General features: G+C 55.1%; 4 protein-coding genes and 2 long non-coding RNA genes across 16 annotated transcripts; 3 read left to right on the forward strand and 3 right to left on the reverse strand.

The window, feature by feature from the left end:
- Position 1: 1 nt before the first annotated feature.
- Positions 2–3302, reverse strand: TPI1 (triosephosphate isomerase 1). Of its 3 annotated transcripts, none has more exons than XM_049102462.1 (7): positions 3099–3302; positions 1858–1978; positions 1660–1744; positions 1453–1585; positions 1072–1157; positions 692–779; positions 2–602 (listed from the first exon to the last, which is right to left on the reverse strand). In XM_049102462.1, exons 1-7 carry the CDS (start codon positions 3211–3213, stop codon positions 484–486), a joined length of 747 nt encoding a protein of 248 aa, XP_048958419.1. In that variant the 5' UTR covers positions 3214–3302; the 3' UTR covers positions 2–483. The 3 variants fall into 3 exon arrangements, with proteins under 3 accessions (XP_048958419.1, XP_048958420.1, XP_025327744.1); XM_049102463.1 differs by having other exon boundaries at positions 692–773; positions 1858–1981; positions 3099–3299; XM_025471959.3 differs by having other exon boundaries at positions 1858–1981; positions 3099–3297.
- Positions 674–1463, forward strand: LOC125753805 (uncharacterized). The gene is made up of 2 exons (XR_007406384.1): positions 674–801; positions 1356–1463. It is a non-coding gene; the product is annotated as an uncharacterized LOC125753805 (long non-coding RNA).
- Positions 3303–3418: 116 nt separating the features above from the next.
- LOC112675363 (uncharacterized) lies at positions 3419–7758 on the forward strand. The gene is made up of 2 exons (XR_003145861.3): positions 3419–3944; positions 5226–7758. It is a non-coding gene; the product is annotated as an uncharacterized LOC112675363 (long non-coding RNA).
- USP5 (ubiquitin specific peptidase 5) lies at positions 4206–17989 on the reverse strand. Of its 4 annotated transcripts, none has more exons than XM_025471940.3 (20): positions 17860–17989; positions 14311–14436; positions 13968–14034; positions 13658–13791; positions 13353–13498; positions 12943–13127; positions 12409–12503; positions 11225–11418; positions 10404–10475; positions 10030–10117; positions 9781–9906; positions 9170–9323; positions 8681–8855; positions 7964–8052; positions 7170–7361; positions 6514–6657; positions 6292–6437; positions 5912–6065; positions 5512–5596; positions 4206–4878 (listed from the first exon to the last, which is right to left on the reverse strand). In XM_025471940.3, the coding sequence occupies exons 2-20, from the start codon at positions 14407–14409 to the stop codon at positions 4785–4787; spliced, it is 2439 nt and encodes an 812-aa protein (XP_025327725.1). In that variant the 5' UTR covers positions 14410–14436; positions 17860–17989; the 3' UTR covers positions 4206–4784. The 4 variants fall into 4 exon arrangements, with proteins under 4 accessions (XP_025327725.1, XP_025327720.2, XP_025327721.2 ...); XM_025471935.3 differs by lacking the exon at positions 17860–17989 and adding an exon at positions 17219–17412; XM_025471936.3 differs by lacking the exon at positions 17860–17989 and adding an exon at positions 17219–17410 and having other exon boundaries at positions 7239–7361.
- Positions 17990–18021: 32 nt separating this feature from the next.
- On the forward strand, positions 18022–20320 carry CDCA3 (cell division cycle associated 3). 3 transcript variants are annotated; one of them, XM_025471952.3, is made up of 6 exons: positions 18136–18274; positions 18372–18666; positions 18916–19045; positions 19326–19619; positions 19744–19847; positions 19975–20320. In XM_025471952.3, exons 2-6 carry the CDS (start codon positions 18547–18549, stop codon positions 20131–20133), a joined length of 807 nt encoding a protein of 268 aa, XP_025327737.1. In that variant the 5' UTR covers positions 18136–18274; positions 18372–18546; the 3' UTR covers positions 20134–20320. The 3 variants fall into 3 exon arrangements, with proteins under 3 accessions (XP_048958418.1, XP_025327737.1, XP_025327739.1); XM_025471954.3 differs by having other exon boundaries at positions 18142–18274; positions 18491–18666; XM_049102461.1 differs by lacking the exon at positions 18372–18666 and having other exon boundaries at positions 18022–18274.
- Positions 20321–21287: 967 nt separating this feature from the next.
- On the reverse strand, positions 21288–27860 carry GNB3 (G protein subunit beta 3). Of its 4 annotated transcripts, none has more exons than XM_025471951.3 (11): positions 26777–27860; positions 26447–26533; positions 26132–26170; positions 24832–24938; positions 24687–24750; positions 24404–24566; positions 24227–24293; positions 23923–24124; positions 22972–23188; positions 21775–21900; positions 21288–21318 (listed from the first exon to the last, which is right to left on the reverse strand). In XM_025471951.3, exons 2-10 carry the CDS (start codon positions 26501–26503, stop codon positions 21794–21796), a joined length of 1023 nt encoding a protein of 340 aa, XP_025327736.1. In that variant the 5' UTR covers positions 26504–26533; positions 26777–27860; the 3' UTR covers positions 21288–21318; positions 21775–21793. The 4 variants fall into 4 exon arrangements, with proteins under 4 accessions (XP_025327736.1, XP_048958405.1, XP_025327735.1 ...); XM_049102448.1 differs by lacking the exon at positions 26777–27860 and adding an exon at positions 26657–26771; XM_025471950.3 differs by having other exon boundaries at positions 21288–21900.
- Between the last annotated feature and the right edge of the window lie 63 nt (positions 27861–27923).

Consider the following 27923-nt stretch of genomic DNA (forward strand, 5'->3'; position numbering starts at 1 on the left):
CTCAGTGCCAGGTGTTTATTTCCCCCCACATGTGGGATTGCTCACATACACAACACACACAGGCGTTGGCACCATGGGAGAGAGCAGCACCCCTGGCCTCTGAGGGGAGGACAGGGCTTTTCTCTCAGCCCTTGGCCTCATGGAGCGAGATGGGAGAGGAGGACGGCTTCTTTCTCCTGCCCTCACTGGGGACTGAGGGGGCCCATAGGCAAATCCCACCCCTTCCACCTCTCAGCCAAGGAGAAGTCACCTTGGTGACATGTTTAGTTCCAACCATTACAGTAAGTGGAGAAGGGATTGGCCTGGTCCCAACCATTACAGGGTAAGGTGTAAACGGTAAGGAAGAGGTATAGTTTGGCCACAAAGGGGGCAGGTGACACCATCAGAAGCATGTGCAGGGTGGGGGTGGGGGTAGGAGCACAGTTACTGAGCTTCTGAGCTACCTAGTCCCTGGCTTAGCAGGAATAGGGGAGATGGATGGGCTTATTGTTTGGCGTTGATGATATCCACAAACTCAGGCTTGAGGGAAGCCCCACCCACGAGGAAGCCATCCACATCAGGCTGGCTTGCCAGCTCTTTGCAGGTTGCTCCAGTCACAGAACCTGGGAAGGGAGAAGACAGAGGGAATGGTCAGGGAAAGGACAGGAGGCTGAGTTCACCCCCATCTCAGGCGGGAGCCAAACCTGTTTACCTCCGTAAATGATACGGGTGCTCTGAGCCACTGCATCAGAGACGTTGGACTTGAGCCATCCCCGGAGCTTTTCATGTACTTCCTGGGCCTAGAACAAGAAGCCAGACCAAGTAAGCCCTTTTCTGCTTTTCACTCAAAGGCTAAAAGACCCTGGGCCCCAATGAAGAAAGGTAGTGTGGGGCAAGGACCCACAGATCTGAGCCAGAATACCACAGCTCCAATCCCATCCAGACCCTGGAATGGATGTCCTTGGACAAGTCACTCTCCTCAGGGCCTGGGGACTCCTGTCTTTAAAATGAGCAGTTGGTTCAGATGATCTCTGTTGCACTCTAGTCCTACCGAGGCAGGTAAGATGGAGCAGAGCTCTTGGTCTCAGTTACCTGTTGGGGTGTTGCAGTCTTGCCAGTCCCAATGGCCCATACAGGCTCATAGGCCAGGACAACCTTGCTCCAGTCCTTCACGTTATCTGTGAGACAGAGATCACAGATGGAAGGGTTAATGGGAAGGAGCTGGCCAGCCTGTAGCCCAGGGAATGAAGAAAGATGGTGGCCTAATGCCCCCTGGTGGCTGTTGGAGGAACTCCAAGTGGCATCTAAACCATCTGGGCAGGAACAGACCCGATATGGAGGATGCAAAGGTTCTCACCCTCCCCCTTCCTTTCCAGTGTCAGCATGGAATCAAGTCAGGCCGCAGAGCATCTCACCCTACCCTCTGTGCCTCTAGCCCTAGCCAGGCTCAAAGGTCCCCTTCTCCAGAGTTACCTGCGATGACCTTGGTTTGCTCGAAAACAACCTTCTCAGTGATGCCAGCTTCCCTCTCATCTAGCTTCTCCCCAATGCAGGCAATTACTCCGAGTCCCTCTGCCAGGGCGTGGGCCACTTTCTGTCCAATCAGCTGTTGAGTAGCAGATCTGGTGAGACACCCCTCTTGGAATAAGGGGTCTCTTACCTCCCATTCTGGTTACTCACCTCATCCGACTCCCCAAAGACATGCCTTCTTTCCGAGTGCCCCAGGACTACCCATGTGGCTCCGCAGTCTTTGATCATGCCAGGGCTATTGGAAGAGATAAAACCATGCTTCAGGAGAAAGCCCACCCTGTAGCCTCTCCCTCAACAAGGAAAGTGAGGGCACGGTCCCCACCCGCCCCTCTCCTGCCTGCATCTCACCTGATCTCCCCAGTAAAGGCCCCGTTAGTCACTTTGTAGCAGTTCTGTGCAGCCACAGCAATCTTGGCATCTAGCTTCTGCCGAGCGAAGTCGATGTAGGCAGTGGGAGGTGCACAAACCACTTCTGGAGAAATGATGGCACAAGAGGATGAGGTCACAAGGAAGCCCTTCTTCAGACTCCATCCAGTGTTCTGGAGTCCTCTTGCCTTCACCTGATTTCTTAGTTCTCCCTATCCCTTCTCACTCCAGCAAGATCATCTCTGTCCACTTAGCAGCTCAGGCTGGGCCTGTACCCAACTCCTTGAGCCTTCCAGGTGTCCCTGGGAGGCCATGGCCCTGGCCCTGCCCTCTGCTCTTTAACAGCTGTGGTTCTGATTTCTCAGGGCTATTCTGGGCCTGGGCACCTCCTAGACTCAGCATTCTCTTGAAGCCAACCATGCCTCCCTTCTAAAATTGTCCATCCCTACCACCCCCAGGCAAGGATTTTTAGCAAAAGCAGAAGGAGCAGACACTCCTGGGGTTTGTACTGGGGTCTGGGGAGCATAAACCAGGGCCTCTTTTGATCAAGCCCGGGTTTCTGTGAGTTAGATGAGTGGGAGGGTGAGGGCTGAGGACAGCACTCTGGGCCCGCGGGTGGCACGAAGTTGACTGGCTCGTGGAGGCCTTGCGCTTTCCCGTTTCCAGCCTGCACAACGCTGTGGGATCGCTCCTCATTCCCCCAAAGCGCCTCTCGTCTGGCACCTGCTGAGCCCCTTGGTCGCAAGGCGGGCGTCATCGCGCCGGCGAGGGGAAAGGATGGCGCGGGGAGCGCAGGCCACCGCCGCCCGGCCGCCGGGGATTCGGCCCGCCCCGCGAGGAGGCGGCGCGGGAGGAGGCGCGAGGAGGCGGCGCGGGGAGGAGGCGCGGGCTACGTGCGGCGGCGCACGGGGCGCACGGCCCAGGGGGCAGGCAGCTGGGTCCCCGCACCGAGGCTCGGCCTCCTCCCCCGCACCCCGGGCGGCCGCCAGCAGCCCGCCGTCGCCCGCAGGGGCTCGGATCGACCCCCGTCCCGAGTCCGCACCCCGGGCCGTCTCCCCCACGGCGACCCGAGAAATGCTCTCCCGCCCCGCGGTCGGACGGCACGGCTCGGTGCGGCGCCGAAGTCCCGACCCCGACGGCCCTCGGGCGCGGCCCCGCACCCAGGGCACGCGGACAGCGGCCGCCGCCCCGCCCGGCCTCCCCCCGCGGCCGGCGAGGCTCACCGGTGTCGGCCGGCACCTTGGCCGCGTTCAGGGTGGTGATGAGCTCCCCCAGGTTCTTCTTGCGCCCGTTCATCTTCCAGTTCCCCCCGACGAAGAACTTCCTGGAGGGCGCCATGGCGCTGGGAGCGACACACTGAAGGTCAGGAGCACCGCGCAGCCGCTGCCACTGCCCGCTTATGTAGAGCGCCGCGAGCCGGAACTCCGCCTCCTCCCCGCCCCCGGCCACGGCTCGGCCGCCCCCGCCCGCCGGGAGGCCCGCCCGCCGCCGCCGCCGCCGCCGCCGCCGCCGCCGCGGGGTTCGGAAGCGACGCCCCCCATTGTGGCGGCGTTCCAGGGCGGCCGGGGGCTCGGGCGCCGCGGAGCCACCGCCTGGCTTGGGGGAGGAGGCGGGACCCGGCACTCGGGGGCGCCCCACCTCACGATTCCAGCACCCCCGAGGGCCGGAGGGTTTCCCCAGGGGCGCCTTGGCCGGAGGTTACGCTGCTGGCGCGGGCTGAGGGCGCTCCGCGGGGCAGGTCTCCAACTCCGAGGAAAGGACCTCCCTTCCCCCGCCGGAATAGCTGCATCCCTGATCGCTGAGCAGGCACCTCTGACCTGTGGGGCGGGGTGCGGAGTGTCGTCCCAGTTACTGGGCCAATGGCAGGGTTCAGAGCGGGAGGGACGGTCCACACTGCCTCGAAACTGCAGCGGAGAGAGAGGCAGTTCAGACCCCCTCCGTCCCCAACTCCGGGGGTCCCCCCTCTGCTCCAGCTGGCCCGCCCCACTGGAGACTGCAGGGCCTAGGGGACCCGAGACATCTGGGAAATAGCCACTTGGGACCTGTCCAGTGTGGCCGCTGGAAGGCAGGTAGAGCTCTTCACCCCCCACGTTTGCTCGGTGTCACCCCCCTCCACTGGCTCTGATTGGACAGCCCCTACCCCTCAGCGTTCCTCTACTGCCCCCATGTTCACCCCTCCTCATCTCACACTCCGCTTCCCAAGAGCTCTAGAACTACTGAAAAGTAGAGAACAGCCAAAGGAGGGGGGCAAAGAGGCAAGGGGCCCAACGGGCTATCTTTCCAGCCCCAGGCAAGGTCAGTCTCCCCCAAGGTATCAAAAAGGACACGACTTAGCCATTATACTTTTATTCACATCGTGTATTTTGGCATTTTTCCAGAGAAGGGGCAGGGAAGAGACTGGGTGGGGGAAAGACAGGCCGGAGGGCAAGGGGGACTCCCATTTCCTTCGCAGCCCTCCCTGCCTGGCCACACAGGGAGCAAACACTAAGAGGGAGGGGAGGCACAGATGCCCCCTCCTGTGGAAGAGGCTGCATGAAGCTGCACCCACGCGCACGCACACACACAAACGAGCCCCCCTCCAAACCAGGGGCCGGCAGGGTTACACAGAGAAGCAGAGCACTGTGGGTTCAAGGAGTGGGGTGGGGGGGACAAGGAAGTCTCCTCACAGACAGGTGGCCGGCCCCTCCCATCCCCCTCCTGCTCTATCCCCAAAGTCTCTCAAGTGTCCCCCGCTTTGCTTGGCCATTCTCCTATGGCCTCTAGCTTCTTCCCTGCTGCTGAGGACAAAAAGAAACAGGGTACAGAGCAGGTGGGGGGGGGCTGAAGTCCATCGTCCACCCATCAGCCCCTGTCCCTCATGCCAGATGGTCTGTCCCCTGTCCTCCGTGGTAAGGGCTCAGGGCAGGCCTTTAGCTGGCCACTCTCTGGTAGAAGTAGATGTAGCCCAGGTCCTTGGGTGGCTTCTCAGAGGCACACACTTTCTGGTCATTGTAGATCACCCATCTGGGGGAGTGGGGAGAAGGATGAACAGACTGGGCATCCACTTTGCATCAACTTAAGTCTCTGATACAGCCCCAGAGTTGATCCTGGTGATTCTGGGGCAAACATTCCCAACACCCTCAGCCTGGGCCCCAACACCTGCAGTCGAGCTGCTACCTGCCTGAGGGGAACATCCCAATCTCATTCTCCACCCAAGTCCCTAAATCCTTCAGTATCTCTGCGGCCACCCCCACCCATTCCTGTCAGGCCCAGGTCCGCAAACATTTTCTGGAAAAGGGCCAGACAGTAAGTAGTTTAGGTTGCATCGGCCATCCGGTCCCTGACACAATTACTCAACTTTCCTGTTGCAGTAGGAAAGCAGCTACGGATGATACATATGTGAGTAAGTGTGGTTATGCTCATTAAAACTTTTATTTATAAAAGCAGGCGGCCAGATGTAGCCTTGAGCTGTAGTCTGCTGAGCCCTGCTATCAGGCATTCTATCAATTTCTGGTGTATCTGTGCCATCCCCCCACCCCTAACCAGCAGGCCTTTCCCTTCTCCCACAAATACTCTAAGGACTTCCAGGATGCCCCCACCTGTTCATTCATTCCCACCACACTCCCCAGTTCAGAACGTACCCTGCCAGCCCCTCACCTGCCTTCCTTCTTGATGTGGCAGACATAGTGACCACACATGGTAGAGGTGCCCATGTGACTGATGAAGGCAAAGAGCTGATACTCTAGAGGAGACAATGAGAAGGACCCCTGAGCACCAGTCCAAAAGATGCATCTAACAGCCCAAACTCAGGACGCCAATCTCAGGGACGGGGGGGCAGGGACTCGGTCATAAGTCTGTCTTGGCCTCCTAGGACCCCACCTTCGCCTCCTAGGACCCCACCTTCACCTCCTAGGACCCCACCTTCAGAAGCCACGTCAGTGGAAAGAAGCTTCTGACCCTGCTGCCACCTGAGGGAAGCAGAGTGGCCCTGCAATGATGAGCTGGTAGCAGACTGGCTAGATTGCACTGGCCTGTCCTGTTTCCCAGGGACACTCACTTCCAGGGCCATCCCGGACTTTAGGTCCCACCGGCACAGACTCGGAGATGGAGTCAGCAGCCGAGCGGCCCTCCGAGATGTCCATGGCGGCTTCTGCATCCAGGTCATCGATGTGACTGAAGATCCAATCCACGGCCCTTTCTAAACTATTGTTCTTGGAGAGGAGGGAAGTGTTACTCTTTCCAACACGTTCCAGGCAAGAAAACCACTAGCGAAGGCCTCAGCTACTTCAGGACAGCCACAGAAACATGGAGCCTTGGCCTTGGCCACGGCCACCTCATACCGGCTGTCCTTCGTCTTGCTCACAAAGGACAGAACCTCATCCCCACTCCCTTCTTTTCCCCACAGGCCCCGGGTCCTCAGCTGGGGGCAGCCCATACCGTGGCCCGAAGTGCTTTCAGGGCCTGGTCCCGGGAGAAGCCCATGGAAACGATGGTGCTCACGCAGTCTTCTGGTGGGGGGTCAGCTGCCGCACTGGTGGAGCCGGGCCCACTGGAGCCAGGCAGGATGAGGGGGTTTGCAAAATCTGCAGAGGTGAAGGGGTTGACGCGTGTGTGGGAGGACGGTGGCCCTGTGCCACCCTGCTACCCACCCCTGCCTACCTGGATCGTCCATGTGTGACATGACCCAGTTCATGGCAGCCTCAGCCCCACTGTTGCCCGTGTAGTAGACAGCTTTACGGCAGGCATCCATCGGGAAGCCCATCTCCACCAGCTGGATGATGACTGATTCATCCAACATGGGTGCTGCGGGGGGGAGAAGTGAGGGCACGGTGACCTAACTCCTGAGGCCACCATCAGCTCCTCCTGCCTCCCCGCTCTACCCAGCCCTCTCCCAACCACCCATGCCATGCATTTTTCTCCCACAGCCTGGCCCCTTACTTCAGAACTAAAATGACAGCACAACACAATGTGGGGCCAGCAGTACTAAAGACACAGAACTGACGCTGAAGATCTCCCCAGGGACCCCTTCCATGCTCATTCTCCCAGAATGGGCCCCATTTCTGGAGTATGCTGCCTCTCCCTATCCCCAAGCAGTGAGGTGACAAGGGTAAAGAGGCAACTGGCCAGCGCACCTGCCAACCACACAGAGAATGTGGCTGGGAGTGCTCTAGCCGGTCCTCATGTCCATCAAAAGAGGGCAGGGGAAATTTCAAAGGGAAGACAGGAGAAACATGAAGGACAAGGCCAAGGGGAGGCAAGCGGAGAAGACCCCCATCAGCAAAGGAGAGAGACAGGCAGGAAGAAGAGTCACTAACATGTCGGAGAGGAGAAGTGAGGGGAGCAGAAGGAGTCTTCGTCTTCGTTGCCATAGAAACCAAGGCTACCTTTGGGCTCATCCGGAGTGACCAGGGGTGGGGCAATGTCAGGCAGCTCCTCCTCCCCAGGCTGCAGCCCTGTACCCCTCAACTGGGAGATGTCTAGCTCCTCTGGCATCTCAATGGACACATCTGTAATCAGAATGGCAGGAAAAGGGTCACCTCAGCAGCTCCCTGGGCCCCTCCCCAAGAAAGTACTTGGGGTTTCTCAAAGCCCTGCCCCACACTTTGGCGCTGCTTTGAGCCAGTACCAATCGCAGGGGTCCTCATGTAATACAGCAGTGGGCCTGGGAATCAGGAGACTCTAGTCCTAAATCAACCTCACATGCTCTATGGACAAGGACGGGGGCCTCCGACTTGTCCCACAGAATGATCTCGTACCTCTGTGGGTCTCGACTTATCTATGACGTGAAGTACAATCAGTAGTTCTCAAAAGTCGCCAGGGGCTGTAAGCCTCATGAGAACGGTTTCAAGGTTATCTAAATGAGAACCTCTTAACAAGTATAAAAATAAAACCCTGAAAATCGTTTTTGGTTGTAAATCATCACTGTAAAATCAAGTGTTTCAATATTTTTAGCCAGTGCTTTTCAAACTTGACTCATTTGGAAACATTTAGGGTAATGTTTTCCTCCTTCCGGGGAAAGGTGGAAGAAATGCTAGTTTACACACAGTGAGGCCCCTTCTTTTTCTAGCATTTTCTACATAACCTCCCTCACTTGTCCCAGCCACCATACCCAGTTTCTTGGGCACCCAGTCTAAGCCGAAGGTGAACTTCTTGATCTGGATGACCAGGTAGTCAGGGAAAGAGGCAAATCGTGTCGTCCTAGGGAAGAGAGAATGTCCTGGTACCCAGAGAATCCCAAAGTTCTCTCCTGGAACCGCCACTCTGGGGTTCAGCCTCTTGCTGGTGGAAGTCCTGATAGCCCAGAAAATAGTCCATATTCTTATGTTGCCCTGGACAGGCATCAGAGCATCTGCAGACAAGGAGCAGCAGAAGCCAGAGGCCTGTTCAAGGGGGGGGCGGTGATGGCTGAAATCCCTTGAGACTGAAGCATTCTTTCAGATCTTAAGCTTATGCCAACAACAGAATTAGGCCGAAACCTAAGGTCATTTGCTAGAAATCCATATTCTGTTCAAAACTGATACTCTGTGCCTTTGCTCTGCCAACGTTGAGGGGATGAGTGGATGGAAGCTGACTACCGTGACCCCGTACCGCAATAAAAGAGGGAGTCGGGGGGTGGGGCAGGACAAGGTGATGTGGCAACCATCCACATCTACTCCTGCTCGGGGCAGGGGGCCTCTTGCTTCCCTGGGGGCCAGATTTCAACCCCAGCTGACGCAGCCCTGGGAATCCAACCACAAAGGGATGAGAGAACAAGAAAGAGGTAGAGTATCTGTGGGACTGTCCTGACATAGGCCTGAAACCTTTGGTGCAGACCACCAGGACTTACTTGACAGCTACTGATTTGGCCTGCAGGGCTGTGCTCCAGAAGTCGTCCACCTGCTCCGGGGCCCCATAGGCCTCCAGGCAGGAGCTGAAGGGCACCTGAGCCCGGACCAGTTCTGGCAGTGGCAACTTCTCCTCCTCAGCTTGCCGCTTCTTTTCCTCATACTCCAGAAGCTCCTCTGGTGACAGAAGTGGTGGGTGAATCCTTCAAGGGCTACGTCTCTTTCCCTCCTCAGCCTCACCAGTCAGGCTCTATGTCCCTGACTGCTTTAACTCCTCCACCCTCCCTCAAACCTGCGCGACACACACCCATATGTGACCTCGTCTCTCGTCCTCAGCGTAAAGGTCATCCTGCCTCCCCGAGATGGCCCAGCTTCAGGCCTCTGGCTGGGGGAGCAGGGTACACAGTGGGTTCTGCTCCTACAGGGCACCCAGGCACTCTTCCTAGAGCTTGGAGGCCCATGGCACCCAGGCCTCGCTGAGAGCAACTTGCCTTTGTTGAGGGCCGCATCCATGGGCACAGGCAACTGCATGATGTAGTCCACTCGCTGGGTGTACTTCACCTTCTCTGTGGCCAGGCACTTGATCTTTTCCTCCACCAAGAAGCGGAACACCTCATTAGGATTTTCAGAGCTCCGGCAATTCCTCTATGGGAAAGAAGCAGGGTGGGGAGGTCTGCACAGCCAGGGAAGGGGATGGGGGCCTGAAAGAGTCGCTGAGGGGGTCAGAGAGAGAGAAGAGTGGGAGGGGGTCTACCACTAGATCTTTCCCTAATTAACGCCCCCTCCCCAGTTCTGGCACCGTGATATACTAGGACACTATAATGGAACATGACTGTATTTTTCTCTATAGGTGATACGCATCCTCATATCATTTTCTTTGGGTGCATCCTTCATTCAGCTGCAAGCCCATTAAGTGTAAGGATCATTGCTTAGCTTTACTGTTCTCACAGGGAAGGCCCAGGGCGTGCAGACCCCTTGGCTCCAGGGGTGGGGCTGGTTGGGGCCAACTGGAAAGAATGGTCAGGAGAGAGAAGGGAGAGAGAACTTCGGGCAGATGGAGGGAGTGTGGAGTGCCCTCCCTTACTGTCTTCCCGGCTCTTACCTCCACCATGTTGATAAGGTGAAGAAAGAACTCTTGGGCATCCTGCTGCCGGTTGGTGGAGAACTCAGGGTGACCCTTGCCAATGAGGGCCTTGAACATCCGAGGGGCAATGCCATCTTGAACTTCCTAGGCAGAGCAAGCACAGTGATTCAGCCGGGGCTCAAGGGGCCACCAAGGGGCCATGTTTAGACATCTCCCAGACCTCAGTTTCCCCATAATTCCAGACTGAAAGGAGAGTCCCAGACTCACCTTTTGTTCTGGCACCTGCTCCCCATCGCCTGATTCTGGCGCCGGCTTGGAATACTCTCCCGAGAGAAGGCCATGGCCCAGTTTGGCCCTGCATTAACATCGAAGAGAACCATTTAGCTTCAACCAACTAATGATCGCCTGACATATCTCTGTGCCTTCCACCTCCAACTCAGCCCCTGCTTACAGCCTTTAGGCAACCCTCTGAGATGTGAAAAACCTTAGATTCCCCCCTGGAACCCAACTCAAGACAGACAGCAGGGCCAGAGGCAGACATAAAAAAATGCCGTCCACCACAGGTGGTCATGGGAGAGGAAAGAAGACACATGGGCCACAAGGCTCTCAAGAGCCTTTGAACACAGGACCTGGCTACATACACCTGGGTGCTGAAGTCCTGGGTAGGGTCCGTTGGGGCATTCTGGAAGATCTTCTCCAGTTTATCCACATACCTAAGAGCCAAGAGAAGCATAATCAGAGGTGCTCTGGCCTGGATTCCAAGGGAGAGGGAAGGGAGTATAATCCACTTGCTCAGGAAACAGGCTCCCCCCTCAGTGGGGAGTTACGTGGTTGAAGCACAGAGTCTCATCTTCTAAGCAGCCTGCCTTTCCTCCCCTTGTCAACTATGCCAACATGCAATGTATTCTGCTGCATTATTTCCTGGCCTCCTCCCCAGGAGTGAGCCCAGGGAGGGGAGAAGGCAGCCTGGGAGAAGGGGAAGTATGGTTCGCATTCCACAGGATGGAATGGGCCAACATGCTATGAGGTTTCCACACATGTATTAAGTCCTTCTCAGTTAGAAGGCAGACTTACTTCTGTTCAGAATGTGTCTTTTTGTCTCTCCTAGTGTCCCAGGCTCTCCCCCCACCCCCCAAGTGCTACATATCCTTGTTTGGTCCCCATCTGCTGTCATTGGTCAAAAGCAAAGAGTACCTCCTCCCCCGAGTCAATCAGGAGGCCAGGGAGCACGCTGGGATTCGGGGTTCTGCTCTTGGTGGGGCTTGCATGGCTAGGTGACCATGGTGCTCTAACTGATGGAAGCATACCAGCCACAGGGTGACAAGAATGAAGACCGAGCTACAACACGGAGGTACTGACGGTAGCCAAAGGAGGAGTGTGCCTAAAGGCTGGCATCTAGGAGAGCTGCAAGGTCAGGGGTACAAGGCCTAAGGGCCAGGCATGGGGAGGGGGTGCCACTCACTTCCTCTGGAAGTCAGGGATGCTGAAGAGCACCTGGACCACAGAGTTGAGGTAGCAGCTGTTACCCAGGTTCCGGATGCCCGTGTAGCCAGGCCCAAATAGGGGCTTCAGAGGCACACCCGACTCCTGGATCAGCTCCCATTCGCCAATGCGCTGGTTCATATCTATCTCCAACTCCGTCATCGTCTTATCCGTCTGCAAGGGAAGGTGCATTTCAGACAGGGTGAGAAGCTCAGCCCCATATTTTTTCACACTGATCCCTCAGAGGGCCCAGGACGGCACCCAGCTGAAGCTACAAATCTGTTCAATTATGGATTCTAACGTGGGAGACACACTGGCTGGCTAAGCCTGGTCCCAGCTCTGGAAGGCCATGAGTGACTGTCCCTGAGACCTGTTAGTCATCAGACCTCCACTTGGGTGAAAGAAAGAAATGAAGGTGAGTCCTTCCACTCGATGTATTTTTTCCTTCTGAAGTCACCCCATCTTACCCCTCAAGCTTCACTTCCTTGATCCCCGCGATGAGCCAGTCCTCCTGCTGTACACTACTTCTCTGTCTCTCTACCCCTCTCTTTTTTTAAAGATTTTATTTATTTACTCATGAGACACACAGAGAGAGCAGAGACATAGGCAGAGGGAAAAGCACGCTCCCTGTGGGGAGCCCAATGTGGGACTCGATCCCAGAACCTCAGGATCATGCCCTGAGCCAAAGGCAGATGCTCATACGCTGAGCCGCCTAGGTGTCCCACTTTTTTTTTTTGAGTAGGCTCCACACCTAGCATGGAGCCCAACATGGGGATGGAACACACAACCCTAAGATCAAGACCTGAGCTGAGATCAAGAGTCAGACCTTTAATTGACTAAGCCGCCCAGGTGCCCCTCTACATCTCTTTCACAGCGCCCACCGGTTTGTGGTTATTCACTCATTTGCCTGAGCAGACAATGAATGTCTGCCTTTCCATCTAGAATGTAAATTTCTCTTATTCATACAGTGACTGGCACATAGTAGGTACTCCAGTAGCATTCAATGGATGAATAAATTATTCTAGAAAGTTTTTTAAAGGAAGCACAGATGCCCTGGGGACTAGGATAACTGTGGCAGCTGTTGTGGATGGGCTACTTCAGCCTCCGGCCAGGAAGGGCCCTGGCAGGCAGGGATGAGAATCGGAAGCTGAAGGGGGACCTCACCTTCTGCATCTTTAGCATGTCGATGCCAAAGTGGGACAGGTGCTCAGCCAGGTTGGGGTCCAGGACCATGTCATCCTCATCATATGAATACACATCTAGGGTGGGAGGCAGAAGCAGGGTCAGAAGAGGTGGCTCTGGACTGGCCTGGCCACCGACCAATTCCATTCCCTGCCCCAAGGGAGCATTGATGGGACAGAAGGAGGATCCCAGAAAGGTAATCCTCACAAGCCTTTCTGAGACTGGCTGTCAGGGAAGGGATGACTGAGCATGAGGGCTGGAGTTTCCTGGGACTCTACCATGTAGGATAAGGTGCTAGGGTCAGATGGGATTGGAAGGATACTCACTAAACACATAATGCTGGTGATCTCTAAGAAAGGGACTGGGATTTGGGGGGCCTAACTGAAGATTTAGTGTTATCTGCAATATGTTCATTGTTAATCAAGAGAACGTACTGATGTGTTACTCGTGTCATATACAATGAGTAACAGTTAAGCACACTTCAGCGCAGAGGGAGCCAGAGGAGGGAGGGAGTACCAGCTCCGTCGGGTGTGATGGTGCCCAGCTTGACAGCTAATGGGTAGCCTGTCTCCCTGTAGTGCTCTACGGCATGGTTGTTGCCACCACTGCCATCGAAGTAGCGTCGGCCACAAAGAATGGAGCCATCTGTCAGGTTGAGCCACAAGTTCTCTCTCATGTCACACTTGGAACACTTCCAGCCACTAAGCCAGGGAGAAGAAAGTTAGCTGAAATAGGGGTCAAGGGTATCTGGGATTGGCCCCCTGCCAGTCAAAGAGCTCCTTCCTTCTCTCCTCTGGAGGTCCCTTTGCTGAGCTCATCTCCCCCAGTCTCCCTCTGGCTCTCTCTCCCACCAGATCCCCCAGGAGGGGGGCCTCTCTGCCCCTGCTCTGGGGATTGTGCTCCAAGGTGGAGGGGCCAGGCCTCACCAGGGAGGGATTCGAGCAGGGTTGTCCAGCTGCTTGAGGTTGAAGGCATGCTTAGACACCTGCCGTACTTCCCCATCCCACGCCTGTACCTCCTGCTTGCGGGAGGCCGAGTCAGCCGACAGTAGGGCCTCCACCGCACTGGTCACCTGGGGGAAGCAGAGGATCAGAGACGGTCCCTGGCCCGCCACCCTCCCACGCCCCTCCAGCCCCTCCATCTCCAGCTTTCTCAGTGGCTTGCCCAAGACATCACTGCTTGGGCCCCTGCCTGCCCTAGAGCTCCTGGGAGGGTGGGAAGGTATTCGCACCCGATCTCTGACGAGGTCAGGCAGGCCCCCCAACCCATCCCGGGCAATCTCCAGGTAATCCGGCAAAATGACAATCTTCACATCCTCATCATATTCAAACTTCTCCTCACTGAGGTCAAACCCGCCTTCCATACCTGGTGAAACAGGGAAGAGAGAGGGTAGGACAATCACCACAAGTAAATGTCCCTCCTCTAATACAGCATCTCATTTTGTCCCCTCCACTGATCAGGCCCATTCTTTTGGGGGTTGCCAGCACCTCTGAGAGCAAAAGAGACCAGCTCAAGAGGAGGAGGACTCTAATGGTGCTCACCAATAGCCAGCCGGGTGGGCTTCTTACGCGGGGGGTCTCCAGTGCCTGTAGTGGTGTCCTCCTCTTTCTACAATGAGGCAGGAAGGACAGGATCAGCAATGGGTACCAGGGAAGGGACAAGTGGGGAGGATGGACAGGGCAGAGTCGATTAATCTTGGAAGGGAACGGAGCTTAAAAACAAGACAAAACAAAAACACACATGTGCTGAGTTCTAATGATACAAACAGAAATAGGTGGGAAACTGAGGCCAACGGGAGGTCAGAATGGATGAGACAGATTCCAAATGGAGGCCCAGTAGCACGTGCCCAAATGTCCCCAGGCATTGCCCCCACCCTGTCCCTACCGGGCGCCGGGTCCTCCGGAGGTGCAGGTAGACTCGCTGGCCCGTCTTGTTGAAATGTCTCTCCACATACTGTTTCCCAAAGCCCAGGAATGTATTCATGCAGATGTAGAGGCCACCCTCAGACTCCTGCAGCGCAAGAGGTGGGGACAGAGGATGAAGCCTGGCTAGGTGGGGAAACCAAGACCCAGGGCCAGACACTGCCTGTTTCCAAAACAAAGCTCGGTTCTCGAGCACCATGTGGCTCCTAGCAAGTCATTTAGCCTTTCAGGCCCTGGTACAGGGTGAAGATTCTTCCCATTCTCCGCTGACTTTGATAACAACCAAGAAGGACCCCAGGAGCTGAGCAACACCTGTCAATCACATTCCTCTTCCTTCCGGTCTCTTCTTTGGGCTTTGGAGCCTTCCAATCAATTGTAGAGAACTCCCTTTACCTCCGTCCTTGAGGTAAATGGAAATCAAATACCATGGACCTCCAGTGCTAGTGCTTACATTCAGAAGGAAAAGGGGTCCTTTCCTGGGAGAGGAAAGACCTGCATGTCAGACACGGAACCTAAACCAGGGACACAATGACAAACCCTGCCTAATCTCCAGGACCAGAAAACTTTCCAAACTGGAGGAGCAGAGATTCGAGTACCTGAACAATACACCCAACTCCTGAGCTTGCCAGCAAGCCCAGACTTTTCTTTTTACCACACCCTACAAGGGTGTCAGACCTTGGTCCACACTGAGAGAGAACTCTCCTTTCCTGCTAAAGCCTGGCTTCAGGGTAACAGTGCCTTATCTGGGGCTCACTGCTATACTTGGGCCCAGTTCGACAAGGCACATGAAGACCAGCATTCTCCAACCACCACCCTGCTGCCTTCCTTTTGACCAATAACTAAATCCCCACTGAAGTCCATCAACTGCCAACCTCAGAGCCATTCCCTCTGTAGAAGAATCTAGCAACACCTTCTGAGACAGTTAAAACACATAAAACCCAGGAAGAAGACAGGGAAAGACAAGGGCCCAACCTAAATCACAGCTAAGGAGGGAGGATGAGCTGCTCTAAAATGCAGCAAATCTGCTAGTGCCTTTGTGAACAGTGATGGATAAGGTGGAGGAGGTAACTGGAGAAAACAAGAGTCTTCCCTCGGATTCAAGCAACGACAAGCATCTTCTTCCTTGAATAAACGCCTCACTGGCCTTGAAAAATTCTCTGCTGTGATACGAAAAATAGGGCATCGTCTAAGGCAGTTCCTGGTCCCATACACTGCTCTGTACCACTCTCTAGAACAGTATGGATTACAATGTTCATGAGCAAGTGGAGCATTTTTCATCAGGGAGATCTAATAAGCTCTCTTCTACCATGAACCCAATTTGAAGATCATCAAACATGCCGGAAGTCAGTTAGGAAAGCAACTAAGCCACACTGGAGATCTCCTGACTTGGGATGAGAGAAGGAAAGTATAATAAGCTTACAAAAACACCACTTGGATATTTGAAGCAGTTACTAAGGAGAGACAGGCAGGAGTGTGAAGAGGGAGCCACTGACTTCTACCATCTGTTGGTAATTAAGAAAAACCTTTCCCTCCTGAGAAAGACAGTCCTTCACCAAGCCTTGCACTTGATGAACTGGGTGGCATGTCAGAGCTCGGCGGTAATCGAACTCCTCTGTTGGAAATAAAAAATGCTGGTTTTCCCAAGGCTTGGGAACCCTCGAGCACTGCTCTGAGCCGTCCTCTTTTAGCTCTGCCAGAGCTCCAGAGACTCCAGAGAAGCAGCACATTGTCTGAGGCTCAGATCAAAGCCTAGCAAACCACGCAAACCACAAATCACAGTGATGATACCGAACTGGGCCTTAGATCATGTTGCTATCCTCAGCACTGGCGATGCATTAATGAAGCCTTTCCACTCTGACTTGCAGTTTTCCCAGCCATGAGCTGGTCTGGCTGAACACCCTGGGCAGGGCCCAGCCGCCGTGGGTCGGGAGGGGTGGTGAGGGGGGCGGGTCCCAACCAGGCTGCTGCCCTCTCAGTTCAGGCTCTGGCCAGGCCAAAGGCTAGTCTCTGCTTGGTGGTGACAGGGGACGGCAGAACTGCAGGAAGGGAGGTTCCGGGTGGAGCCTGCAAAACGTGAAGCATGGTGTGGGTGGAGGCTTTGTCTAACTAGTCAGGAGTGGGAACAGGTTGGGAATGGGGTCTTAGTATCCTCCAGAAAAACACCTTCTCTCTGGGAATACTTTGAAAAGGGCCCCCTCTGCTCTCTGTGACGGGCGGGGGGAAAAGAGACGGGGGTGGGGCCCCAATTCACCTCAAAGGAGAAACGACTAGAGCTCTCCTCCCTTCTTTCCTCTCCTCCCTACCAGCAATGACCCACCTCCCCGCCCCCTGTCCACATTAACCATGGGTGGAGTCTCTCTAACTAGGCCCGTCTCAGACCCGGCCTTCTTCACGGTCACTTCCAGACTACTAGGCGCGTAGCAACTGCAGTCCCCACCCTCCAGCCCTCACCCAGGCCCCGAACAGTGCGGGGTCGCCCCATCCCTCCCACATCAGACTACAAAACCCGGGGAGCCGTGCGCGGCAGGCAAGGCCAACTCCCAGGCTTTCGCAGGGGTCCACTTGGGGGATGTAGTCCGACGATCGGGATGCACCTCTACCTTGGAACGGCAATGAGGGGAGAGAGCGACTACGATCCCCACAGTGCTCCACGAGACCGGGAACGGGTGAGGCGGGCGCGGTGGCTTCCGGGGGTGGTAGTCCCACGACAGCTCCAGCTAACTAAAAGCAACGGCAGGGAGGAGCGTGGGAGACTACAAGTCCCATGGTGCATCGCAGGGAGGCGGTAGCTCAAGCCTTGCAGGCCCCGGCAGAATGACCAGGGCGATGGAAGAAGTCGTGCTCGCTGCGGGCGTGGGGAATGGGCTTACCGGTGTGTCGAAGGAGAAGGCGCACTCGTCTTTGTGGACCCGGTCTCCCGCTTTAGGAACCCGGATCGTCGGTAATACTGACAGCAGCGCCTCCTCACTCAGCTCCGCCATGACACCGGCAGCAGCTCCTCCACACACAGCGGCTCCCACCGTTCCCAGTCCCCCACCCCCTAGGCTTGCCGTCCAATGAGCACTACTCGTTAGGCGCATGCGCTAAAGGGAAGACGCGCGAGAATGGCAGTTGGACGCCGCCTGCCTACTAGTGCTCCGCCCTCTGCCCTACTCCTGACTAACGCCAATGAAAAGCGCTTCTAACGCAACCGATGGTCGAAAGAACCAATCCCACTCTCCCAGGGCAGAGCGCATGTAGAACAGCGAGGTGGGTCCCGGAGTTTTGGATGCTCGGACTCTGGGACCCCGACGGCCCCCTTCGCGTGTCTTCTATCAAAGAGCAGAAACAGACGGCTGTTTAAACCAATCAATCCCAGAAACTTTCCTGGGCCCTGCCCAATCGGAAAATAGAAGGGCAGTTGTATTTCTTGATATTTGAAAAGGGGCTGCCCAATGAGGCGGAGTCTGAGAGGGCTGGTGAAGAGTGACTGATAATGCTGTCAACCAATAAGGGTTACCGCCTCTCTCACCTCAGAAAAACCCTCAACTACCTCTCCAGCTGAACCTGTACAAAAGAGCTTAAAAATTCAGAATTTTTTTTTAAATAAAATCATTTGGTTTTGAAACTGAAGCGAAGACTGGCACTCCTCAAAGTCTCAGGACGGACAACTCGCGACCCGCTGCGGAACAAAAGTCCCCTGCTCCGGGAGGCGTCCGCCCCGGCAAGCCGAGCCGCCGCTCATTGGCCCGCCACGGCCTCCTGATAGACGTCGTCCGGGCCCAATGACTCGCTGCGCTGGAGGCGGGTCTCACACACGGGCCTATAGGAGCCTGCGGCGGCTCCACCAATGGAATCAAGGCAGGGGGCGTGGCGGGAGGTTTGAAACTCGGCGTCGGGAGTTGAGGCTCCAGTTCTTGTGCTCCCAAAAGAGGAATCGGGGCCCGGTGAGTGATTTGAATAAATTGAGGAGTCTTTAAGAGGGCCCGGCAGGCCGGAAAGAGCCGGCTTGGCATCTGCACCAGCCATCATCTATCTCCACAGAGGCCTCTGGCCCAGCGGCCCGGAGGCTCCTGGGCGGGGAACCGGGAAGACCGAGTGGTCTGGAGTCAGAGGTCGGACGTGGTCGCGGAAATGGCTGAGATCTGAGTCATTTGTCACAGGCATCCCCTCCTCGCCCCGGGCCGGGCCCTCCCCCACCTTATTCCTCCTGGTTGAGATGGGTTCAGCCAAGAGCGCCCCAGTCACTCCGGCGCGGCCCCCGCCGCACAACAAGCTTCTGGCCCGAGTGGCGGACCCCCGTTCACCTAGCGCCGGCATCCTGCGCACTCCCATCCAGGTACTCTGGGCCGGGTCGGGAAGGCAGAGTCGGGATTCTTGGGCCTCTGCTGACCCTGATTCTGAGCAATCCCTTTCGCCCTCCTCCTCCTAACCTGGGGCCTTATTTTCTACTCTCTTAATCCGGATGGGGTAGGCTGAATGCCTAACGGCCTTGGCAGTGCCTCTCTGGAATATCATCCTGGGCCTAGAGTCCTGGGAAAGAGAAAGAATCAGGGTCCAGACTTGTTTTAGCTTTTGGTTCTGCCAGGTGGAGAGCTCTCCACAGGTAAACCTACCAGCAGGCGAGCAGCAGGAGGATCCTAATCAGGCCCAAGACTCAGATCCCCGCTCTCCTACCCTTGGTATTGCACGGACACCTATGAAGACCAGCAGTGGAGGTAAGTGGTGGGTCCAAGGAATTGTGGTAGGGCTGTCACCTAGCATCCTTGGGTTGGGCCAATGAAGCCCTCTTCTCAGAGCTCCTCCTTAAAGGAGCCTCCTTCCTCTTGCTTTGAACCAATCTTGCTCTTCTCTCAACATTTTTCCCTCTTACCTTGATTTCTCTTGTCCCAATCCCTCACCCACCAGAGCATGAATCCTATAGTTCCTGTATCTTTTCCTCCTTTTTGAGTTATTTGTATCATAGGGTCACTATTTCACTTTACTTCTCCCCTCTAGAGCCCCCAAGCCCACTGGTGAAACAGCTGAGTGAAGTATTTGAGACTGAAGCCCCCAAGTCGAATCTTCCCCCAGAGCCTGTTCTGCCCCTAGAGGCAACTTCATCTTCTGAATTGGACTTGCCTCTGGGCACTCAGTTTTCCCTTGAGGACCAGATGCCACCCTGGAGCCAGACTGAGCTCCCCTCCAAGCAGGTTTTTCCCAAGGAGGAAGCAGGACAGCCCTCAGAAACCCCCATGGCCAGCCAGGGCTCGGACAAGCCCTTGAGAGACCCTGAGACTCCCCGATCTTCAGGTACAGGATCTAAGGGCAAGGTAAAGGGAAGAGAAATCAGGATAATGTCCATGCACGAGTAGAGGAGGAATAAACTGTAAGCCCCTAATTTTGGCTTTTGGCTTTAACTCCTGACCCACCCTAGGTTCTAAGCACAATAGACGGAAAACAAATGGCAAGGCACTAGGGAGATCTCCCCTCACCATCCTACAAGATGACAACTCCCCTGGAACTCTACCACCACGGCAGGTAAAGGGAGAGAGTGCACAAACTATTACTAAGAAATCCAGGGTAGAGGGAGGGAGGCCTTTTACCCAATCTTCCATCTCCTGAACAACGTCCCTCCCTGCTCCAACTCACACACTGCTTTTGGCAGGGTAAGTGGCCTTCTCCCCTGAGTGAAAATCCTAGGGAACTAAAGGAAGGGGCCTCTCTGGGATCTGGACGACTTCTGAAAACTGGAGGCCGCATGTGGGAGCAGGACCAGGACCAGGACAAGGAGAATCAGCACTTTCCAAACTTGGTGGAGAACTAGGTGCGTGGCCCCAGTGCTGGGCTCACCAGGGGCCTAGTGACGTAGCATCCCTTCAACCCCGTCTTTCCCTGGAAGATGGGAAAGGCACGACCCCCCCTGAACTCACAGCTTGGGGACTGAGCACTTTCTTGGGCTATCTTTGTGTCTCACGTGTTTCTTGTATATTAAAGAAAGTAGTTTTAAATGATGTTTTTAAGTGTTACACCTAAACCTTTCTGTATATAGAAAAGCAGCCAGGGAAACTTGGGTTCCCTGACGTCCAAGCCGCTTTCACACACTTCGCTTAAGTCCTGGTGTGCCCCAGAGCTCCGTCCTTGGCCTTTTCCTGTTGCTATCCCTAGGTGTTCACTTCTAGGGCTGTAGCTATCCCCTACTTATATTCTGGTAACTTCCAGGTCTTTCCAACTAGCCCTGACCTTTATCCAACTGCCCCATAGGTACAATAGAGTCAGTTTGTCTAAGGTTGAATTTGTGCTCCCCACCCCCCAAAGTTATTCCTCATTCCCTATTCTCTGGGAATACTGGCCTTATCCACCCAGTTGCTCAAACGTAAACCTTGACCATTATCTTGAATGCCTCCCTCCTAATACCCCATACCCTAGCACTTGACACTAAATCCTGGTGTTTCTATGTCTTTCATCTCTTTCCCAACCCTTTCCTTGCCTCCCTGTCCTACTGCTCTTGATTTTTTGCCCTCCTACCTTGTTTCCCTCCAGCCTCCCTTTCCACAATTTCATCAGCCTACACTGCAGCTAGGTTCTGAGAAGCACAACTGACCGTGTGACTACTCTGCTCAGAACTCTTCAGTAGTTCCCTTGCTGCCCTTAGGATAAAGTCTCCGCTGGTATTTAAGGTCTCCTGTAATCTGATTCCTTCTCAACATAACCTTATTAAACGTACACACACATACACAGCATGGGCCGGTTGTAGTGAACTGTTGGGCATACGCTCCCCTGGCCCCCTGGTGAACACCTCCTCCTGACCCATCTCAGGCCTCCATGAGGCTTGGGCTTCTGCCTCCACCCAAACTTTCTGCTCACAGGCTGTTTGGTACGCAGCCTTTATCAACTGCGCCTGTAATACTTTATTACTTAGGTTGGTCCTGTGTCTTCTTGGAACCGAAGTGGGGCAGAAGCCAAACATCACAGACATAGTAGGGTGCTACACTTTATTGTCCTTTAGGTCCTTTAGGAGAGAAATAAAGGGAGAGAAGAAAAATCATGAGGAAGGGGGCTAGGATCCTAGTGATGCCAGAGCCATAGTCACAAAGCTGACACCTCTGCCACCCAGGTCTGGACAAAGTTAGTGGCTCCGGGGAGGAATTCTAGGGCCTGGGGCCTCAGACTGGAAGCCTGCTAGGCCTGCCAAGGGCTGGGGAGGGATCAGTTGTCCTTGCTCATTAAGGGAGAAGCTGCAGGACCATGGAGAGGGGAGGCCATGGGAGGAGATGGAGCATTTCTTTGCCCTGTGTCCCTGATGCTGTCTCCCAAAGGCATACTCCCCATTTTCCCCACTGCCCTCAAAGGACAAAGCTGGGTGGGAATGGCAGCTGAGGTATAGAAAAAAACAATAAAGAAACCTCAGAAGAAAAATTGGGCAGGGGAGGGGAGGGGGTAGCTGAGTGTCTTCATGGTCTTTTACCTCCCCTCGTCCAGCCTCCTTAGTTCCAGACTTTGAGGAAGCTGTCCCAGGAGCCAGTGGCCACAGCCATCCCATCAGCTGTGACCCCTAGGCAGCTGACCCTGTTGTCATGGCCAGAGAGGATGCCTGAGGAAGAGGGAGAGGAGTCAGCCTGTTTGCCCTGTGCTGCTTTGGCAGAGAGCACATGTGCAGATGCAGGAATCTACCATTAGATGGCCTTGGACTCTCAGCCTTGGCAGGGACTGAAAGAGGATTATCCTAAGGGGCAGGGTTTCTCTTATGGCCAATCTGTAAGGAAGGCGTTGGGGGTTGAGGGGGTAGTGCGGAGGGATAGGAAAAGTTGGCATTGACTTGTGCTATGGGAAAAGCAAGGGGTGAGGTGCCTGGGTGGTTTAGTTGGTTAAGCATCTATCTGCCTTGGGCTCAGGTCATGATCTCAGGGTTCTGGAATCGAGTCCCACATCAGGCTCCCTACTCAGCAGGTAGTCTGCTTCTCCCTCCCCCTCTGCCGCTCCCCCTGCTTATGCTCTTTCTTTCTCTCAAATAAATAATAAAAAAGTCTTTTAAAAAGTTAAAAAAAAAAGAAAAGAAGGGGCATCTTGGTGAGCATTGGAAAGTGGGGAAGTAGCTCTTTAGTCTCATGCCTGAGTTTCCAAATGAAGAGACTGTGAGGCCCAGAGAGGAGTGACTTGCCTGAGGGCCCTCAGCTCCTAAGCAACAGAATTCAGATTTGGCTCCTGACTCTCAGGCCAGTGTTACTTTTGCTCAGCACCTGGCCTCTCCCAAGAGAAGCCACACTATGTGATTCAGCTTCAGACCAGAGTGGTCCTAGAGAAGCAAGCTCCTAGGTCAGGGTCAGGGCCTCCAGATCGCTCCAGACAAGATCTTGATTCTGCTTATTGCAGTTGCCTGAGATGCCCCTGAAACTATAGAGGCCCTGGAGATCCAGACATGACTGGACATTTCTAGTCTATAGGTCTCTGGTGTCACAGGAGCTCCTTTGGCAGGAAGCAGCTAGAGCTTTAGGGCCCTGGGTGGTAGAGAAGACCCTCTAAAGAAGATGGTCCTAGGTTGGGGACCAAGAGGTACTGGATTGTAGGGGTAGAGCTCAGAGTCATCCAGTAATTAGGAAACGGTAGAGAGTCTCCCAGAAAGGGAGCTTGCAGCTGAGGTGGCAGCAGGGGGGCTGGCCCTTACCCACACGCTCGCCCTTCATGGAGTCCCAGATGTTGCAATTGAAGTCGTCGTAGCCTGCAAAGAGCAGGCGGCCGCTGAGGGAGAAGGCCACAGATGTGATGCCACAGATGATGCTCTCGTCGGAGTAGGCAGTCAGCTCCTGGTCAGCCCGCAGGTCAAACAGGCGGCAGGAGGCGTCGTCCGAGCCTGTGCAGATGGCCTCTCCGTTGGGGAAAAACTGAGGGTATAGGTGGCAAAGGGAGTCAGGACTCCGCCCTGGATAGCTCTGCTCGCTTCCTCTCTCTGGCTCCTGCCTGGGTGGCGCCAGAGCAAGCTCTTTCCCTCAGCCTCTCTGCCTTTCCCTTCCCTAGCACTCTTCGCCGCTGACATTTATGCCACGCCAGCTGCATGCCAGTGGCTCCCCTACACCCTTCACTTGCCCCTCACTACAGCGCAGCAGGCAGGCATTATTTCCACATTGCCCATGAGAGCACGAGGCTCCGGGAGGGTGGGCAGCTTGCCCAGGGTCACATGGCTAGAAGGGCAGAGGCTCTCCCAGACTCTAGGCTCCAGGCTGGATCAGAGTGTATATCTCAGGGCCAAGTGCAAATGCATGACCTGAGTCTCATCATGATGACATAGGGGCCTAACATCTGCAACTTACTCTCCAGGGAAGAAAAAATAATAATAACAAAAGATATCTATATCCACATCTAGGTGTATGTGTCCTTCTTTCCATCCATCCCTCCCTCCATCTACAGAGAAGGATACAGCAGGTGTGGTAAAATGCTAGCAGTGAATATGGATGAAGGGTAGATGGGAGCTCTTTTGGTTACTTTCTCAACTTTTCTCTAAGGTGAAATTATCCCAAACAGGAAAGTTAAAAAAAAAAGGGGGAGGGAGCTGGATGGAGGCGGGGAGTTGGGCCTGATGAGGAGATCCGGGGAGTTGGGGCGCAGTGGGGGGGCTCACACAGATAGCATTGATGTCGGACTCATGGCCAGTGAAAGTCTGCCGGCAGGTCCCCTCCCGCACATCCCAGAGCTTGGCGCTGGCGTCACAGGCCCCCGAAATGAAGAGTTTGAAGTCAGGAGACACAGCCAGACTCATGCAATCCCCCGTGTGTCCCACAAACACCGTCTTTTGCTGCCCGGTCTCGATATCCCACAGAGCACTGCCAGGAGGAGAGAATGCTGTCACTGTGATGGGAAGGCCAGGAAAGAGCCACGCCTCAAGCCCTGGCCCCTACGGGACCCCCACAGTATTCAGTCCTTACCAAGTGGTGTCTCCAGAACTGGTCACAATGTTGTTGTCATCCAGGAAGCGGCAGCAGGAGAGATATCCTGGGGGTTTGGGATAAGGACAGTGCCCTGGCTACCGCACCACACCAGAGTGCTGCACCTTTCCCTGGGCCTCTCCAAACAGGGACAGGAAGAGAGGGTCCATCACTCACCTGTGTGAGCAGACAGCTCCCGGCTGACCTTGACATTACCCTCACGGGATTTGAGGCTGTAGATGGAGCACATGTTGTCCAGCCCCCCGCATGCCACAAAGTTCCCTGATGGTGCATAGGCACAGGTCATGACCCAAGAGGAGCGCAGTGGGATAGCATGCACCTGCAGGAGGGTAGGCATAAGCTGAACCTGAGCGGAGTTCCCAGATGGGGAGGGCAGAGGAGGAGAAGCACAATGCCCCCAAGGAAGGACAGGCGGGTGGAGGGGTGGGGAGACAGGTACCTTATTGGTGGTATAGGTGTCCCACACGATCAGCTTCCCATCTTGCGAGGCACTTACCAGCAGCCTGGGAAGAAGGCACCCCACATCACTCAAGCCTCTCTTTCTTGCCTCCTGCCTCCCCCACCAGGTACCCCTCAAGCCTCACTTGGAATCGGTGGCCCAGTGCATGGCATAGATCTTGGCTAGGTGTCCCCTTAACGTCCGCCGTGTCCGCATCTGGACTCTTCCTACAACCTCTAGGCCTGACACCAGCTGCAGAAAAGAAGGCACTAGAAATCAGGCTGAGTAGGGTACATGCCTAGATGTCAGTGTCACAGCCACTGATTTGGACAAGTTTCTGTTCTGTGCCAGGCTCTGGATCAGACCCCCAGCATTAGAGAACTAAACCCCTGCCCTGGAGTGACATAAACCAATGTGGGAGAGATTATGCATGGCCAGTGGCATGTTGCTAAGTGTTTAACAAGCATCTCTCTGGTGTGGGGTAGGGGAGGAGGTGGGCGCGGGAGAGTGATTTCCATCACGGAAATATTCCCACCTTGACCAATTTCAAGCCGCCAGTGTGAATTCACGAAACATTGGCTTAGGAAGAGATAGATGCACACATTTGCATCCTAGGCCACTAGGGTCCCTCACAACATTGCAGTACTGTTTGGGAGCCCCGTGACCCTGAACTGCACCTCCTGAAATTTGTGGTCCTATGTCCCTTAAACTCTATCCAGCCTCTAGATTTTGGCTGGGGCTCACGTCAATGGCCTTGACTTGTCATTCACTTGCTTTGTTCTCCTAAGCAAGTTGCTTACCCTCTCCGAGCCTGTTTCCTCATCTCTAAAATGAGGTTGATAGCATCAACTTATGTGGCTGTTGTGAAAATTAAATGAAATTATGTCCTGAGGCAATTTAGCCCAACATTTGGTTCACGGCAAGTGTTCAGTCAATGTTCACTCCTACTATTAACATATTTAAATCCAACATAAGATGCCACCAACTCTATGAAGCACCACGCTTTCAGATATCACTGAGAAAGAAAAAAAAAATGTTGCCAATTATAATCGTAAGGCATCATCTATTTTTGGATGCATCTTGATCTCAGAGATGTCAAAATGTGAAAAGACATGACCTTAGAATTGATGAAGTATGCTATTAGAAAACTAGCAACTGCTCCAGAAGGGCTTTATGGCTTACAAAGTGCTGTCCCTCTCTTCATCCTTGCCACCCTGTGAGGGGGTGTAATCGTTCTTGTTTTATGGTTGAGGTCAGAGACAGCATCTGTATACTTAGCTTCCAATAAGGTGCCTGCCCCAGAGCAGAGCTCACTAAATGTTTGTTGAATGAATTAATTAATGCCGTTCCTCATTCCCAGAACATGCTGTACTAGAGCTTGGGCACCAGGCTCCCCTCCCCTCCGCTCCCCTCTGGCCCTACCTTAGGGGGATAGGAGGTCTCACCTCTGCCAGAGTAGTGTCAGCACAGGCTTTCCTGGCATCCTGGGGGAAAGCAGACATCAGGGGGGGGCAGAAGGGCAAAGCAAGGAGAGTGGATGCATGGGCCCCTGAGGTAGGTGGGCTTGGGGCTCTAGGGTTTGGGGGGCATCTCCAAGATGAGATCCAAGTTCAGAAACTCTCTGTCACTGCCAGGTCAGGGGTCACTAAGGTGTCACTCAGGAATGAATCCAGCCCCCGACCCCCCCCCCAAGTCTACACTCCCTCGTGTCCCAGTTCCACGTTTTCTGGGGTCCCCTGGTGGGAGGGTTCTGGAGTTACTGCAATCTGCTTCTTGAGCTGCTCTGCTTCCTGCCGTAGCTGCTCCATCTCCCCCATGGCTGATAGGTTGAGGTGTAGCTCCGGCTCCTGTCAGGGACATGGGGTAGGTGTAAGGGGTCCCCACCAGGTCAAGTTTCGTATCTCACACCCACACCAGACTCAAGGGCTGGAGCCCACTCCGAGAAATAAAGAAATGGCTGGGTGGCTTACACCAGCTCCCCACTAGCCCCTCCACGTTTGGAGTCTGGTGTGCAGCCAAGCCTGGCCTTGCCCGAGCCCTCCCCTCAGACCCCGGGCCCGACCAGCAGCGCCATGCCAGCTCCCTCTTACTTGGACTCTGACTGCACCTCTCCTAGGTTTCCAGCTCCAGTTCCCAGGCGCCTCTTCACTCCCTCAGCTGCGACGCCAACCCGTCACCTGCCCCAGCTCTGCTGCCAGAGGAGCTGGCCTGGCCTGGCCCCAACTCTGGGGGGGTTGGGGGGAGCACTGACAGAGAAGGTAGGGCCAATGAGGACAACGTCAGGCAAATGAAATCAGCTGGCAACAGTGTGGGGAGAGGGCAGGAAGGGAGGTGTGTGGCTTCCAGAGAGCCTTGGGCCCAGCCCAGGGGGACCAGGGGGGCAGTAAGTGGGAGCAAGAGTGTGGGGTGATAGGAGCAGTCCCCCACAAGGCCTGGGGGGAAGAGGGGTCGAAGGGGCGCTTCCCTGAGCAGTCTCCCTGTAGGCAGAGATAAGAGCATCAGGCCCCATGGGATTAGAGCAAAGCTGTGAGGATTAAAGGTTGGGGTTTGGGAGGAGTACAGAGAAGCAGAAGCAACCACAGCTCCAGTGCCACCCCCCCACCCCACCCCAGGCCCTGTCTCCCACCAGTGCTGATGATCGTGGCAGTCAGGACCTGCCTAGCAACTGGTCCAGGAGCCAGAATATGAGGGAGAGAGGTGGCCCATTATCAATCCCCAAGATTTTGTCTCTAAGCTCAGGGTTGTGGGATAAAGGGGTTCTGGCAAATATGGGCAGGGTGCAGGCAGGAGCTGAGATTAGAAGGGACTGATCTGGATAATCCTTATTCTCAGCAAACCCCAACCAGCTGCCTCTGGGTCTGATCCTGGGGTTGGGGAAAGGTACAGGGGATCCAGAGAGAGGGATGGACAGGCCTGCTTCTGCTCTGAGTGGACAGAGCGTGGGAAGTGGGGTGCAGCCTCAGCCTGGCTTCCATCTGGGGTCTGGCCCATTCCTTGCCCCCATGACTCACGGAGTCCTGCTGGGGTTGTGAAGGCTGGAACCAGAGGGATCAAGCTGCTGCTATACGTCTTGGCCAAGCTCAGAGAGGGAAGACAGGGCTTAGAGTTAGAGGCCCAAGGAGCAGCTGTCAGGGGTTTGGGTCCATTTGCATGTGGGGAGCAGGTGGCCCAGATTTCCCTGACAAATCACGGGCTTTGAGTGGCCCCGCCTCTGGGAGGCCCAAAGACACCTGTCTC

Source organism: Canis lupus, chromosome 27 (assembly GCF_003254725.2).
Source record: "Canis lupus dingo isolate Sandy chromosome 27, ASM325472v2, whole genome shotgun sequence".
Lineage (NCBI taxonomy): Eukaryota > Metazoa > Chordata > Mammalia > Carnivora > Canidae > Canis > Canis lupus.

Excerpts from the sequence above, each read along its gene's own strand:
- USP5 (XM_025471935.3), bottom strand. The coding sequence starts at position 17,329 with ATGGCGGAGCTGAGTGAGGAGGCGCTGCTGTCAGTATTACCGACGATC. Across the intron at positions 14,035-14,310 it reads TCCGGAGGACCCGGCGCCCG|AAAGAGGAGGACACCACTAC; the intron begins GTAGGGACAGGG and ends GCCTCATTGTAG. Across the intron at positions 12,504-12,942 it reads CATCACACCCGACGGAGCTG|ATGTGTATTCATATGATGAG; the intron begins GTACTCCCTCCC and ends CTCCCACCCTAG.
- CDCA3 (XM_049102461.1), top strand. The coding sequence starts at position 18,113 with ATGACTCGCTGCGCTGGAGGCGGGTCTCACACACGGGCCTATAGGAGC. Across the intron at positions 18,275-18,915 it reads AAAAGAGGAATCGGGGCCCG|GTGGAGAGCTCTCCACAGGT; the intron begins GTGAGTGATTTG and ends TGGTTCTGCCAG. Across the intron at positions 19,620-19,743 it reads TGAGACTCCCCGATCTTCAG|GTTCTAAGCACAATAGACGG; the intron begins GTACAGGATCTA and ends GACCCACCCTAG.
- GNB3 (XM_025471951.3), bottom strand. The coding sequence starts at position 26,503 with ATGGGGGAGATGGAGCAGCTACGGCAGGAAGCAGAGCAGCTCAAGAAG. Across the intron at positions 24,567-24,686 it reads ACACCTATACCACCAATAAG|GTGCATGCTATCCCACTGCG; the intron begins GTACCTGTCTCC and ends ACCCTCCTGCAG. Across the intron at positions 21,901-22,971 it reads CATGAAGGGCGAGCGTGTGG|GCATCCTCTCTGGCCATGAC; the intron begins GTAAGGGCCAGC and ends CCTCTTCCTCAG.
- TPI1 (XM_025471959.3), bottom strand. The coding sequence starts at position 3,213 with ATGGCGCCCTCCAGGAAGTTCTTCGTCGGGGGGAACTGGAAGATGAAC. Across the intron at positions 780-1,071 it reads AGACTGCAACACCCCAACAG|GCCCAGGAAGTACATGAAAA; the intron begins GTAACTGAGACC and ends TTCTTGTTCTAG. Across the intron at positions 603-691 it reads CACCCGTATCATTTACGGAG|GTTCTGTGACTGGAGCAACC; the intron begins GTAAACAGGTTT and ends CTCCCTTCCCAG.